Below are 15,299 nucleotides of genomic sequence, written 5' to 3'. Positions count from 1 at the left end.
AAGTTAGAAAGGAAAAGTCCTCTAGGTGGCAGTAACATTCTGATGATCTCAAATGATAAGGTAAATAGTGTAACTAAATCTACACAGATGAATGGCATACGCCCTTAATCATCTTATGGATATCAAAAAGTTACTTTATCGGGTTTTGTTTTATAGTGTTAAAGCTCCAATCGTTACCACACAGGATTTAAAATAATTATAAGAATTCATAAAATTCCTTGAGATTATTTAGATTAATCATTTTTACTGAAACCTTTCCAGAGCTTCTTTCAGATCTATCTCTAGAATCAATTTACTGGGCACAAAGGAAACAAATTTCTTTAGTTTATAATTTACTTTTGCTTTAACTAAATCTAGTATTACCTATCTTGATCATACTTCTTAATCATTAAATTTCATTCCAGATAGTAGTTTTGACTAGTACGTATGTATACACACACACACACACACACACACACACACACACACACACACATAAAAGCCATGAAATAAAAAGACTTTAAGCCAGAGGCTCTATCGCTACAAAAGATTTGTAGAGACCAAAAATATGTTTAATGGTCATATTGCTAAAACAAGGGTTTGGTATCTCAAGATGACAACTTTTAAAGTAATGATGAAATACACTGTAATATATTTTAAAAATCATATTACTCTTTGCTTTCGCCCTATATATTCTTCCCAGGTAAAACTGCACAACCTTTCTGATAGAAAGTTACTCTCATATAGTCCAATCACTTGGTTTGGGAGTATCTGTGCAATCTAAGAATACTAACAGGGACCTACAATATATAAAAGCCCTAAGCCAGGGTCTGGCGTGACAAAAGATACATATCAGACCTTGCCTTCATCTTACATCACAACTGAAATATGGTATGTCCTGGAGAGTTTTTAATATCTAAATAAAATCATATGAAATAAATGTTAATACAAAACATATAAATGGCTATTATAAATTACAGCCTCTTTGGGATGTGTTCATGTAATCACTGTAATCACTTGGAGATGTATTATATGTTATATAATACGCAAATAAACACAGCAAATACATACTGTGAAATAATGTGCAGCAGGTAAAAAATATGAGATGGATCTGGACCTATTAACACAAAATGATCTATAAAGCATTTCTCAGGTACAAAAAGCAAGCCACAAAAAATATGTTGAGCAACAACATCGAGTTTTCAAAATATATATATACACATCCATAAATGAATTTTCAGGACATGTATTCATAAATTACTTAAATATTTAAAATAAACAGACTAATTAATTCTAGTAATGATTCCTTCAAGCATTCTCAGAACATGATTTATGAATCTTATGGTGCCTTCTTTTTCTTTTCCTGAAAATCTGCCTCTGCCATATTTTAACTCTACCTTCTAGATTCACTTTCACCAAATAATTTCAAAATAATAAGAAAAAGATTTTAAAAATGGGCAAAAGATACAAAAGAAAAAAAGGATCAAGAAATATAAATGGCAAGACAAAATGAAAAAAAAAAAGCTGACTCACCCACCAACAACATTCAATAAAATATAAATTAGGAGTATGATGCTACTGTTCATCTATGAAATTGCCAAAGTTTCATGACAATACCTACTACTGGCAAAGGTTTAATAAAAGAGACATTCTCATTTATTGCCGACAAATATGTAAATTGGTATAACCCTTTTGGAGAGCAATTTAGGCAATATACATTATTTCCTTAGTACATTCTAAGGAAATAATCTGAACTGCACATAATGATTTAAAAACACATGCCAAACCATTATTTTTAGTATTGGAAACAATACTAATATTCAGTGATATAAGAATGTTTAACATACGTGTTGGTTCATTCACAAGATGAAATATAATTTCACCATTAAAAAGCATGGTTTTTCTAAGTAAAAGACATAGAAAAATGAACATAAATTTGTTTTCAAGTTTATATATTTATTTTTGAGAGAGAGAGGACAGAGAGAACGCACACACACAGCAGGGGCAGACAGAGGGGGAGAGAGAGAATCCTAAGCAGGCTCCAAGCTGTCAGTGCAGAGCCCAGGGAGCTTGAACTCACAAACAGTGAGATCATGACCTGAGCTGAAACCAAGAGTTGGACGCTTAACCAACTGAGCCACCCAGGCACCCCAAAAGTGAACATAAAATATAAGTGAACAAAGTAAAACAGAACTACTACACACGTATGATCACACTGGGAGGAAATATGCCAAAACGTTAACAGTGGTTATGCCTGTGTAGTAAAGTTGTAGCTGATTTTAGTTTTTTTTTCCTCTGAATTTTATACATACAAATGAGAATAAGAAAGAAGAAAAGAGGTCTCTAAGCTTTCCTGCCCGAACAAATATGTTTCTGTAATATATTTTTAAATGTATGTTTATGCAAAATAAAGTCTTGTATTTTTGTTACAAACTGCAAAACCTGAATTAAAGTGGTTTATAACAAATAGCACAATTAAAATACAATTAAAACTATTAAAAGATAAAATAGTAATAGTAAGGAAGGATGAGAAAGTAAATAACATAGCTGAGGAAAACCATAACCTAAGCTTCCCAGCCACCAAAGCCAATGTAGACACAAGATGTGCTGATAGCTTTGTCTAATAAAAGCTCTGGAAGAGGAGAGAAGGATAGTGTCCCTTGACGGATTACCAGGCAATGTGTTCAGCTCCTGTGTAAATCACCTAATCAGCTATTCCCTTTTTTCAGATGTGAAAACTGAGGCTGAAGTTAAGAAGTAACTTGCTCAAAATTAAAAATCTAATGAACTCTTACCCAAAATTTAGATTAGAATTCAGGTTTTTGTCTTCAAAGCCTACATTCTTTCTACTTTAACATACTATACCTCAAAAAGAAACATAAACGTTCACCAGAGATTGTTTCTCTGATTCTAGAAAGAAATTTGGCTGGTGGGCCTTCACAAGAGATAAAAAAATATATGGGGCGCCTGGGTGGCTCAGCTGGTTAAGCATCCAACTTCGGCTCAGGTCATAATCTCAAGGTTCCAGGGTTTGAGCCCTGCGTCCCGCTCCACGCTATGCAATACTTGCTTGGGAATCTCTTTCTCCCTCTCTCTACCCCTCCCCGACTCGTGCTCCCTGACCTCTCTCTCAAAATCAATAAATAAACCTAAAAACTTAAAAAAAAAAAAATATATATATATATATATAAAGTAGTGACTTCAATAGCATTAAAAAATATGGAAGTAGGGGCACCTGGGTGGCTCAGTCAGTTAAGCGTCAGACTCTCGATTTTGGCTCAGGTCATCTCACAGTTCATGAGATCAAGCCCCATGTCAGGCTTCATGCTGACAGTGCAGAACCTGCTTGGGATTCTCTCTCTCCCTCTCTCTGTCTCTCTCAAAATAAATAAATAAACTTTAAAAAAATATGGAAGTATATTTATGTGGATATCACTTCCTGATTATCAATGAAACCCATCTTCTATCAACTAAATATTACAAAGAAATATTAACCGCAGTTCCGTGAAGACAATTCTACATCAAACTTTACCTATTAGAGCGTCAGCTGTCACAATGACTGAACTTCTAATGTAGTTGGAAAAATATTCATATCATTTATACACCTGTCTTAATAAGAATGGCATGTTATCCAAATAAGCCCACAGAATTTCTATTTTTAAAGCTAATTGCTTATTTGACAAAGTTTCTTGCTAAAAAGATAAGGTAATACTTAAAAATGGAAAAACAACTCTCGGCCAGCTTCCAGGAATCTGTTATAATTTCTGCTGTGTAATTTTCCTACAATACTTTCCACAAACGTTCACTTGGCACATCATATCCCTAGCTCTTGGGATACTGGAATGTCAGAAATTTTCACTCCCAAAAGCATACCCAGCCAAAACACTTTCATCGGCCTATTAAAATAATAAACATGAACAACGTTGCTTAGTTTTGAGAATATACACATAGAAACACAATGTTCTAATGTTGCCTCCTATAAACATTAATCAGGGTCCCAAATATGTTACAAGCTCCAATACAATGCTCAGTTTTCCAGTTTTTATTTTATGTTCCTTTCTTGGCGTCAGATTAGCTGTATTCCAAATTCATTTATTCAGAAATTATGTATTGAATCTACAATGCATTAGGCACTGGAGATACAAAGAGAGTTAAACTGTCAATGTTCTCAAGGAGCTCACAGTTTAGTAAGAAGAGAGACAGTCAAACCAACAACTGATTACAAAAGACTGTAATACACAATAAAATACATGAATCCATATTCTACTCACTTTCATTCACCCATTTATTCAGTCAACAAATATTAGCATACCTGTTTGTAAACTACCACAAGAAGAACTTATGCAGCTAACTCTTAATTATATTAGAGAGGACAGACCATAGCTAAAAATAAGAGACAATGAATGTGAAAAAATAAAAATAAGACTACCAAAAATCTAAAATCATCTACATTTTAAAAAGCAATCTTTTTTTAAAATCCGTAGCAAACAATAAACAACACATTGTCATCTCCAAAGAGTGAATAATCCTTCAACCCCAATCAAGTTTGATACTCCTAAAATATTGTTTTGTTTATTTTCCTTGTGGAACCTTACATGCTGTACGAATTTTGAATCATATTTTTTATTATTTTAACTTTGATTTGGAGTTATCTATAATTTTCTTTCCACTTAATCTCCAAATTAATGAAGAAGAAACTATACAAAGAAAAACTTACCTTTCAGCTTGAAGCTTAGTGGTTTTTACTATCAAATCTTGAGTCTGTTCTTTTGCCGCCTAAAATTATAAACATATCCAACATGAGCACATTTCGATTTTTTTATATTTCAGAAAACTAATAGTACCACTTACTAAAGCTCAAACTTAGCAGCATGTGAGATCACACTCCAGAGCTCAAAAGTTTTAAAAAGGCCAAATAACTGAACTAGATGTTGCCAGGCTCATATACTACCTTTACTAAGAGAAGCTCAGAGTTCTCAACAGACACAACACCAAGGCTTACAAGAAAGAAAATGGTGTGAGGACGCTAAGGCATTTAACAATTCATGATGTTTTTAGTGAAACAGAACGACTGGAAAAGCAGGGTCGGAATAAAAATCATGACTTCCGTTATGAACATGTGACTTGAGATACCATGAGACCTCTAAATAGAGTTGTAAGTTAAGTCACTGAAACGCTGGTGTGGAACTGAACAGAAATGCCCAAGATGGAGATAAACATTTGAGAGGTGGAATACTCATATAGGGTTTTGGGGAAGATCAGAGATAGCCCTATCTAAAGGACACAGGGCTGTTACCGACAAATTTTGTATTAAGCAACCCTTCCTTCCCCAAGCCAGAGTCGAAAGGATCAGGAATGAAAACTTGATGAAAAGCTATTCTATCCTAAGATTAGGCAATTATTTTACAGTAGACTGAAACCAAAGAAAATGTAGCTAATCAGATTCTCAAAGACCTAAACATAAAGGTGTTTAGCAAAGAGAGGAGAAACAAGTCGGTGTATGCAGCTGGAGACATGGGGTCCATGCCCTTGAGGGACATGGAGTGGGCTAGAATTATGTATAAATAAAGCCACTAGTAAGTGGAAATTACAGTTGACCTTGAACACCACATGTTTGAACTGTGTGTGTCCCCTTACACAAGGAATTTTTAAAAATAATACACTATAGGGGCGCCTGGGTGGCTCAGCCAATTAAGCATCCAACTCCGGCTCAGGTCATGATCTCACGGTTTGTGGTTCGAGCCCCGTGTCGGGCTCTGTGCTGACAGCTCGGAGCCTGGAGCCTGCTTCTGATTCTGTGTCTCCCTCTCTCTCTCTGCCCCTCCCCTGCTTATGCTGTCTCTCTCTGTCTCTCAAAAATAAGTAAAGGAAAAAAAATTGTTTTTAAATAATAAAAAATAAATGTAAAAAAAATTTTTTTAATAATACATTACAGTTCTGTAAATCTATTTTCTCTTCCTTATGATTTTATTAATAGCATTTTCTTCTCTAGATTACTTTATTGTAAGAATACAGTATATAATATATATATATAACATACAAAATGTGTTTTGACTGTGTATGTTAATAGCTTCTGGTCAACAGTAGGCTATTAATGGTTAAGTTTTGGGGAATCAAAAATTAGGCATGGATTTCTGTGTGCACGGGGGTCAACTCCCCTAACCTCCTCATTGTTCAAAGGTCGACTGTATAAAGCAGACAAACACATATTATAGAAGGTCAGTATCTTAAAGATAGGATACCAGAGCAAACATGGGAAGATACGGGATCATTTCCATGCTGGAACACAATCATAAAGAGCAAGCTTCTGCTGCTAAGTTTCTAGAGCTGCATTAGATCTACACAGGAAACCCCAGCCCACTGCAAGTTCTGGGTTCTTAGAGGCCTAAGCCTTCTACAATCTTTCAGACTGGCAGCAACGTTTCTGCCTTATTGCTTCATACAGGTATCCCATCAACAAGAGCCCCAGCCCCACCTCCATCTGAGTCCGTGCTCCTTGCAACCAAATTGCATGCCTAGCAAACAGTAGGCATTTGTTAAGAAAATAAATTTGAGGGGCGCCTGGGTGGCGCAGTCGGTTAAGCGTCCGACTTCAGCCAGGTCACGATCTCGCGGTCCGTGAGTTCGAGCCCCACGTCAGGCTCTGGGCTGATGGCTCGGGAGCCTGGAGCCTGTTTCCGATTCTGTGTCTCCCTCTCTCTCTGCCCCTCCCCCGTTCATGCTCTGTCTCTCTCTGTCCCAAAAATAAATAAACGTTGAAAAAAAAATTTTTTAAAAAGAAAATAGATTTGAACCTAGATAATTCAGCACATCAATAACTTTTGAGGAATGGAGTCGAACACAATGACTTCCATGGTACTATTCTAAAATTATTACTCTTTAAATCTACTAATTTCTTCCAATTCTTCCTCATCTTTCCTAATCCCATTTTACTTTCAGGATCCACTGCCACCTTACTCCTGCTTAATACAATTTTCAAGAATATTTAAAATATTTTAAAAATTCTAAAATATATTTACATTTTAATATTTGTGAAAAAGGAATGCCACACAAAATCAATATCAAAAAGTGCTTCCTAGCTTCTTTTTTTAGCTGCAGTCATTATTAAATGGAAGGTATATCTTACAAAAAACACCACCTGTTAATCACTGACGTAAGATACTTGATTACAATGTGATGCAGTAAGAATTATGCATATTTCTTGACTCTTCATTTATAAATTGTGGTAACAATCCCAAACTAATGTTTAATAATACCAGTGAAGATCATTATCGTACAACAATTTCCAATTTATCTTAAATGTTGAGGATGATTATTTCTCATTAAATAATAAACATATGCCTCTAAATGTAATTTATCCAAGCAAATCCACAAAGGGAAAAGCCACAGCATATAAAAAATTACTGGTTATATTTTTTCAGTATCTTGTAATGATAATTTCTAAAATGTCCCCAATCCAAAATACTTTTTTTTTTTTTAATTTTTTTTTCAATGTTTATTTATTTTTGGGACAGAGAGAGACAGAGCATGAACGGGGGAGGGGCAGAGAGAGAGGGAGACACAGAATCGGAAACAGGCTCCAGGCTCCGAGCCATCAGCCCAGAGCCTGACGCGGGGCTCAAACTCACGGACCGCGAGATCGTGACCTGGCTGAAGTCGGACGCTTAACCGACTGCGCCACCCAGGCGCCCCCAAAATACTTTTTAAAATATGAGCTAATTTAATTAGTCCTGTGTGTAACATCCTAAAATGAAAAAGTAATACTTTCCTCTATGGATAAACTGAAAACCTTATTCTAGAGTTGACAGCCTGAGCGGGTACCATTAAGATTCCAAAAACATATGCAAATGAATCAGTGCCAATGGCTGAAAACTTCCAAAGTCACCGATCTAATCCCTGCTAATACAAGAATCAAAATCGAATGTAAACAACAAGTAGTACAAAATATTTTTAAACATGCAATTTAAAAAGTGACGAAAATGTTGCACCATGATTAGGGTAGCTGTTTCAGGGGTATCTAATTGTCAAACACATCGATTTGTACACATCAGATGAATGCAGTTTATTACTGCACATAAATTCTTCCTCGGTAAAACTGATATAAAAAAGGAAAGAAAGGAAGAAGAGCCCATGCCGTTATAGGGGGAAAAAACAGGGTCGGTGGATGTGAAGAAAATATCGAGGACAAAACGAAGAGGATACTCTGTGATTTAAAATACTTCTAATCTGTTTTGAAAACAGCACGAAGGATGAAAATACTTTGATCTTTTCCATCTACAAATAGGTATCATAAAAAGAATAAAAATATAATTGAGGAGAAGAATGAGGCAATGAGATACAACCACTAAAAAGAGGAACTTGAGTAATCCTGTATAACACAAAATATAAAATTAGTATTACAAAACAAATCCAAGAGTATAGTATAGAAAACCTTATAGAGTGTAATTTGAGAAAAGGCATTAAATCAAGGAAGCTAGAAGATGAGAAAAGGAAATAAAGGGAAGGTGACAGAAACAGAATCGTCAAACAACAAAAGTAATACTGAGCGACAGAAGTAATACTGCAAAAAATGTGAAATGACAATAATTAGCAAAGATTTTATGACTACTTAAGGGCTATATAATAAAGATCTAAAGATTGAATAGATATGCCAATAATATTTGATATATTAGTAAGAGTACTGAAATTTAGATAAGGCTAGGAAAGCTAAAATTTTAGAGAAACAGGAAACTGGCTAGTTCTAGAGACAGATTATGTAAGTAGCTTATGATTAATTTGGGGAATATGCATAGATTAATGATTCTGCCTAGAATCAGTGTTGCTCTCAACAGTTCTAGGAGAATCTTAAAGGTATAAGTTTGAAATATAAATGTGAAGGTGGTAAATACAATCATGACTGACTCTCATGGGGAAACCCTAGTCTATTCAGTATTCCAAAATTACATAAATGAGGGTAATGCAACCAAACTAGACGTTTCAAACTTTTTTTTTTTCTTTTTTTTTGAGACAGAGACAGAGCATGAGCAGGGGAGGGGCAGAGAGAGAGGGAGTCACAGAATCCAAAGCAGGCTCCAGGCTCTGAGCTGTCAGCTCAGAGCCCGATGCGGGGCTCAAACTCACGGACTGTGAGATCATGACCTGAGCTGAAGTCAGACGCCCAACCAACTGAGCCAACCAGGCACCCCTGAAACTGCTTTAATAAACAGACACAGAACCAGAGATATTTTCCTGAGGTTTTGTGTGTGTGTGTGTGTGTGTGTGTGTTTGGGGGGGTGGGGAGTGCTGAACATAAATCATAATTAAGCTGGGTCTTTGCTGAGCATAGCTTTAGTGTCGACTTACTCCTAAGACTTTCTACCAATGAACTCATTTCTGCTGGACTTACGGGATATTATAGGATTGAAAGGTTCATCAGTTAGCTCTACGCTGGCTGGATCAAAATATAAAGGCTTCAGGAGTTAACTGAACAGTAAACTATCATGCAAAGAAACCCATTTATAGTTAAAAAAAAAATAAGCATAATATTTACATTCAAACTTCCTATTGGGCATGATATATTAGATATCCATATATTTGACAGACTTAGCTAACAATTTCTGAAAGCTTACTTTGAACCAGGAACTACACTAAAATCCAGCCATTATACAGTACCTGTAGGCGACTTGTCATGTCTTGACAACAACTGCTCATTGCTTGAACATCTTCATTTATGCTTTCAAGTTCCTGAAAAGAAAAAAAGTAACAACAAGCACTACATATATTATTAAAGGAATTCTCTTCGCCGAATCCTTATTTTCATCTCACGAATTTTTTTGGGGGCAGAGCATGAAAAAAGATCCCATATTTAAGATTGGAAATAATTAAAATAATAACATCTAATGTTAGAAAAGATATAAAGAAATTAGTATAAGCTTTTTAAAAGATGTGACAATAGGAAACAGCAAATAAAATATGACTACTTCGTCATTCAGAATTTTAAAATTAAGATTTATCCTAAGGAATTAATCAGGTAAGTGTGCAACAATATATGTAAGATGATCAACGGAATTGCCTAAAACAAATGGAAAATGTGAAACATTTTCAAACACACAATGGAAATCTGCGCATTTATTAACAATAATTGTGTGTGTGTGTGTGTGTGTGTGTGTGTATTTTCGTTGGCATGGAGGGATGTCTATATAAGGTAAAAAAAATAAAAATACTATGAAACAACACATATAATATCCCCCATTTTTTAAGAAAAGTACATATATGTATATAGAAAAACACAGGAAAACCAGGCAGTAAAATAATGACCAAGGTTATTTCTGGGTGATAGGGTCATAAACAATTGTTCTATTTCTGACCTTATCTAACTTTTCTATAATGGATTGTTTGTAGCTTTTAATTAACAAAAACAAGCAAATATGAAAACCCAATAAACTAAAAATAGTGCCTCCTCTCTCTCGTCATCCCATATTGGATCATGCCACAAACCTGGTAATTTTTCTCAGTAACATTCTTTCCCTCTGTACTTCCATCTCTAGCCCCCTCCAGATACACGTGAATTTAACTGGCCACTAAGTCCTGTCATTTATATCCTTAATATACATGTATTCTCTGTTTCTTTTTTATTACTCTAAGAGCTACTACTTTGGTTCAGGTCTATTGGTACCACTTGGGTGAACTGATCATTTTTTTTTTCAACAGGTCTCCCAGGCTCTATACTTTTTACCAAACCATTCTCTAGTCTTTATTGAGTCAATGAAAAATATGATTTGAAAAAATGGTATCACGGGGCGCCTGGGTGGCGCAGTCGGTTAAGCGTCCGACTTCAGCCAGGTCACGATCTCGCGGTCCGTGAGTTCGAGCCCCGCGTCGGGCTCTGGGCTGATGGCTCAGAGCCTGGAGCCTGTTTCCGATTCTGTGTCTCCCTCTCTCTCTGCCCCTCCCCCGTTCATGCTCTGTCTCTCTCTGTCCCAAAAATAAATAAACGTTGAAAAAAAAAAAAAAAAAGAAAAAATGGTATCACAAAACCACATTTATCTTCATACTGCACTCCTATCTTCTTTTTCACAATTGGGTGTCACTTAACAGGAAGAGATATACAAGGAAGTTTCAGTGGCAGACCACAGACAATCCCTTTCAGCACCATGCCCAGACCTTCAAATAGAAACATGACAGTTTTTATGAAGGGACAGGCCAGTCAGAGGGCAAGTAATAAGAAAGCAGCCAGGTGAGGCTGTAAACAAAGTGTGAGGATGAACCAGTTAGAAAATCACTTATCAGAATATGAGCATAAATCTAAGTTCTAGAAGTAAGATTTTTCTCCCTTCTCTCCATAAAGTGCTTTGAATGAAATAGAACTATCAGAGTACCCAATGTTTTTAAATGTTCCTACATTTCACTATAAATAGGATATAAATCAAATTATTAAATGAAGTCCTAAGCTACTTTGAGGTGAATAAGTAATAAAAAAATCAAATAAAAAACAAAAATTAAATAAAAATTAAAAAATAAAAAAAGCATGATTTCAAAATATCAATTAATATCAGCAACAGCAGAGACCTAAGTAAACTCATCTCACCATTCCCTTAAATCTCACTGTGTAATCTCATACGAACAACACTGCCATTATCAGCCAGCTAGGTCAAGAACAACTACACCTAATATTTACTTTAGCCACCATAATGTACCAAACGGATCTGATTTGTCAAATAATATAAATCACATCTCTGAATATGTGACCTAAATGCAGAGTTTTGATTACTGTAATTCAATGACCTTTACATTACTTATAAAGTATTTGAACTTACAGTCAACTTTTTCTCCCCCAGTTAAATAAAGTTACAGGCTGGGAAATATAATTGGTGTATGATAAGCTTTTAAAAAACTTTTTATTATGGAAAATTGTCAAAAATATCTCAAAGTTGAGAGAATATGAATGTCAATGTCATACCACCTACCTTCAACAATTACCAACCCATAACCACTCGTTTCATCTATCTCTCTACACACTTTCTCTTTTTCCTTTTCTTTTTTTAAGTTTATTTATTTTGAGAGAGAGAGAGACACAGAGTGTGTGAGTATGCACAAGAGGGGGAAGGGAGAGGGAGAGAGAGAGAGAGAGAGGGAAAGAGAGAATCCCAAGCAGGCTCCACAGCCTTAGCACGGAGCCTGACACAGAACCCACAGACCGTGAGATCAAGACCTGAGCTGAAATCAACAGTCAGGTGCTTAACCGACTGACCCACCCAGGCGCCCCCTCTCTACCCACTTTCTATCTTTCTTCCATCCCTTTCTCCCTCCCCGACAAACAGAATTATTCTGAATGCATAATGTCATATCATTTCATTCATAAATATATCAATATCTACTTCCAAGATTTAAAAAAAATTTTTTTAATGTTTATTTATTTTTGAGAGAAGACAGAGACAGAGTGCAAGGCACGGAGGGGCAGAGAGAGAAAGGGAAATAGAGAATCTAAAGCAGGCTCCGGGCTCTGAGCGGTCAGCATAGAGCCTGATGTGGAGGTGAACCCACGAACCCTGAGATCATGACCTGAGCCGCAGTCAGATGCTTAACCAACTGAGCCACCCCAGCGCCCCTCTAAAAAGACTTTTTTAAAAAATGCCATTTTGGGAGGTGTAGGTGGCTTAATCGGATGAACGTCCAGCGCTTGATTTTGGCTCAGGTAATGATCTCATGGTTCATGAGTTTGAACCCTGCATTGGCTCTGTGCTGGCAGGTGCAGAGCCTGCTTGGGATTCTCTCAGTCTTCCTCTCTCTGCCCTTCTCCCACTCACACTCTTTCTGTCAAAATAAACAAACTTTTTAAAACATGCCACTTTCACATCCAAATATTTAACAATAATCTCTTAATATCAAATGTCCTGTCAGCATTCCAGTCTCTGCAACCGTCTCAATTGTAAATAATTATTTCAAGTCAGGAAGTAACAAAGACTCACAAATTGCTACTGGCTGCTACTTCTCATTTCTTTTTTTTAATCTACAGAGTCTCACTCCTCCCTATTTCTCTTTGTCTTACAATTTATTTGTTGAAGAAATTCATCTGTATAGTTCCCAACACTCCGCATTTTCTGACTGCATATTTGTGGTGTTAACATGTTCCTCTGATCTCAGTATCTTCTATAAACGGGCAGTTAGGTCTAGAAGCTTGATCGTATTCTGGTTCATTTTTCTGGCAAGAATTTTTCATAGATGGTGTTGTATACTTCTACTAGAAGTGGTAGATATGGATGTTTCTCTCTTTGTGAGGTTAGCCGCCAATGATGACCAATGGCTAGATGGACGGTGCTCAACTGGGGCAACTGGGTCCCCCACCGTGGCACTCGGCAGTGTCTGGAGAAGTCTTTGGGTGGAACAACTAAGGAAAAAGTGGTACAACTGGCAGTGAGTGGTTACAGCCCAGGGATGCTGTTCAATACCCTAAATAGTGCGACCCCAACTGTGTGACCCAAAAGGTAAACAGTGCCGAGTCGAGAAACCTTGAACTAGACCCATAAATTCAACAACGGTGGCAAAATATTCTATCAATCCCTCTTCATTTCTTCAACAGAATAGAGTTATAAAGAGCAGCTTCCTCCCAACGACTCTATGTAGTTGGAACAAAAGACAGGATAAATGTTGGACCCTTTCCTTTTATTTACTAGGTTTCAAAATAAGTTGGTTCCCTTATATCCAGCAGATATAACCAATGAGGGCTCTTTTTGGGTTTTAGTATCAGTATGAATCCTTGGGTTTAAACATGTTTGATAGGTTTCAGCCCACTCAGTTATTCTTATTGATGCTCTAACTGTCCTACCTCTGGCCAGTGGAAGCCTCATCAACTTAGCTCCAAAGTTCTTCTGCCGCTTTCCCCATAGTCTTAGCTTCCCTGCTTTCTGATATGTGCAACATTGTCTCTTTCAGTGGGAAATGGTGTTTAGAGAACACAATCTGGATGTGCTCATGAGTACTCTTTCTATTTTTGCTTAATGTTTATTTACTTTGAGAGAGACAACAAGTGAACAGGGGAGGGGCAGAGAAAGAGGGTGAGAGAGAGAATCCCAAGCAGGCTCCACACTGTCAGCATGGAGCCCAATGCGGGGCTCGAACTCACAAACCATGAGATCATGACCTGAGCTGAAATTGAGTGTCAAAAGCTCAACCGACTGAGCCACCCAAGCATCCCTACTCTATTTTTATGAACACTTAACCAAACATTCCTTTCAACCTTCCAGATTTTAGCCTCAGTGAAATCTTTCTGAACTGTTAAATATAATCTGTTTATTAATTAGTCATTAACATTATATATAATACACCTCACACAGAATAATTACGTGATACTAACAAAATTAACAAAGTATCGCATAATAAATATAATAACATAATAAGTAAAATCCATTTTTACCCCATGGTGAGTAGACTGCTCACTCAAATACAATAAATTATTTATGCACTGAAGTAACTGATCTGAATTAATCTGAAAATTTCATAATTTATGATGCACTAAAATAACTCACTCCTAATTAATCTCCAATGGAGAAGTGGTTATCCAAGGAGGTTTATTCAGTAAGGAAAAATTTCACTGGAAAGTCATTTTAAGAAATGTTTCTTCTTCTTGTTGCTAAAAAAGCAAAAATTTCGGGGCACTTGGGTGGCTCAGTCAGTTAAGCATCCGACTTTGGATCAGGTCATGAATTCAGGGGTCGTGAGTTCGAGCCCCACATCAGGCTCTGTGCTGACAGCTCAGAGCCTGGAGCCTGCTTCGGATCCTGTGTCTCCCTCTCTCTTTGCCCCTCTCCTACTCACATTCATTCTGTCTGTCTGTCTGTCTCTCTCTCTCTCAAAATGTTTCTTAAATAAACATTTAAAAAAATTTAAAAACATTTCTAAGAGAATATCCTAGAACAAATGTTACAACTTCTTAAGAAGCAGCATTAGTGGAGGTCACAGATTCAGAAATCACATTAACTGAAGGACCTAGATGCTGTGAGAGTAAGTAGTTAAATCTTCTATTTGAACACGGTACATGAATAGTAAACGTATCAACCCAATTCATAAAAATATTTAGCACAGTCAGGCATACAGTTAAGTTCTCAATAAATGTAAAACAAAAAGAATTTACATACTTCCTTCACCTCCTTGAAAATGTTGACAAACTCTTCATTGATGGCTAAACTTCTGCGTTCAATATCTCCACGTAAATTCCTTCGAGTCCGCAAACTGTTTTCAACGAAAAAGGTTGAAAGTGCCTTGAGAGCTTCCAACATCTCCTACACAAGTGATAACAGAAGACAATTACTGGGACTGATTTTCAAATGTTTTCCTAATCTCAA

At 36.4% G+C, this 15,299-nt stretch overlaps 1 protein-coding gene across 3 annotated transcripts in view; it reads right to left on the bottom strand.

The window, feature by feature from the left end:
* Positions 1-15,299, bottom strand: part of COG6 (component of oligomeric golgi complex 6) — an 81,730-nt gene that overhangs the window by 63,379 nt on the left and 3,052 nt on the right. For all 3 annotated transcript variants that reach the window (XM_043577829.1, XM_043577838.1, XM_043577845.1), the window contains exons 2-4: positions 15,093-15,236; positions 9,631-9,702; positions 4,697-4,755 (exon numbers count right to left, since the gene is read on the bottom strand). In XM_043577829.1, coding sequence (XP_043433764.1) covers positions 4,697-4,755; positions 9,631-9,702; positions 15,093-15,236 — 275 coding nt within the window. The remainder of the gene's footprint in view (positions 1-4,696; positions 4,756-9,630; positions 9,703-15,092; positions 15,237-15,299) is intronic.

The sequence above is a fragment of the Prionailurus bengalensis genome, chromosome A1 (assembly GCF_016509475.1).
Source record: "Prionailurus bengalensis isolate Pbe53 chromosome A1, Fcat_Pben_1.1_paternal_pri, whole genome shotgun sequence".
Taxonomy (NCBI): Eukaryota; Metazoa; Chordata; class Mammalia; order Carnivora; family Felidae; genus Prionailurus; species Prionailurus bengalensis.
Note: the sequence above shows the minus strand (reverse complement) of the source record. Positions and strands in the feature narration are given on the sequence as shown.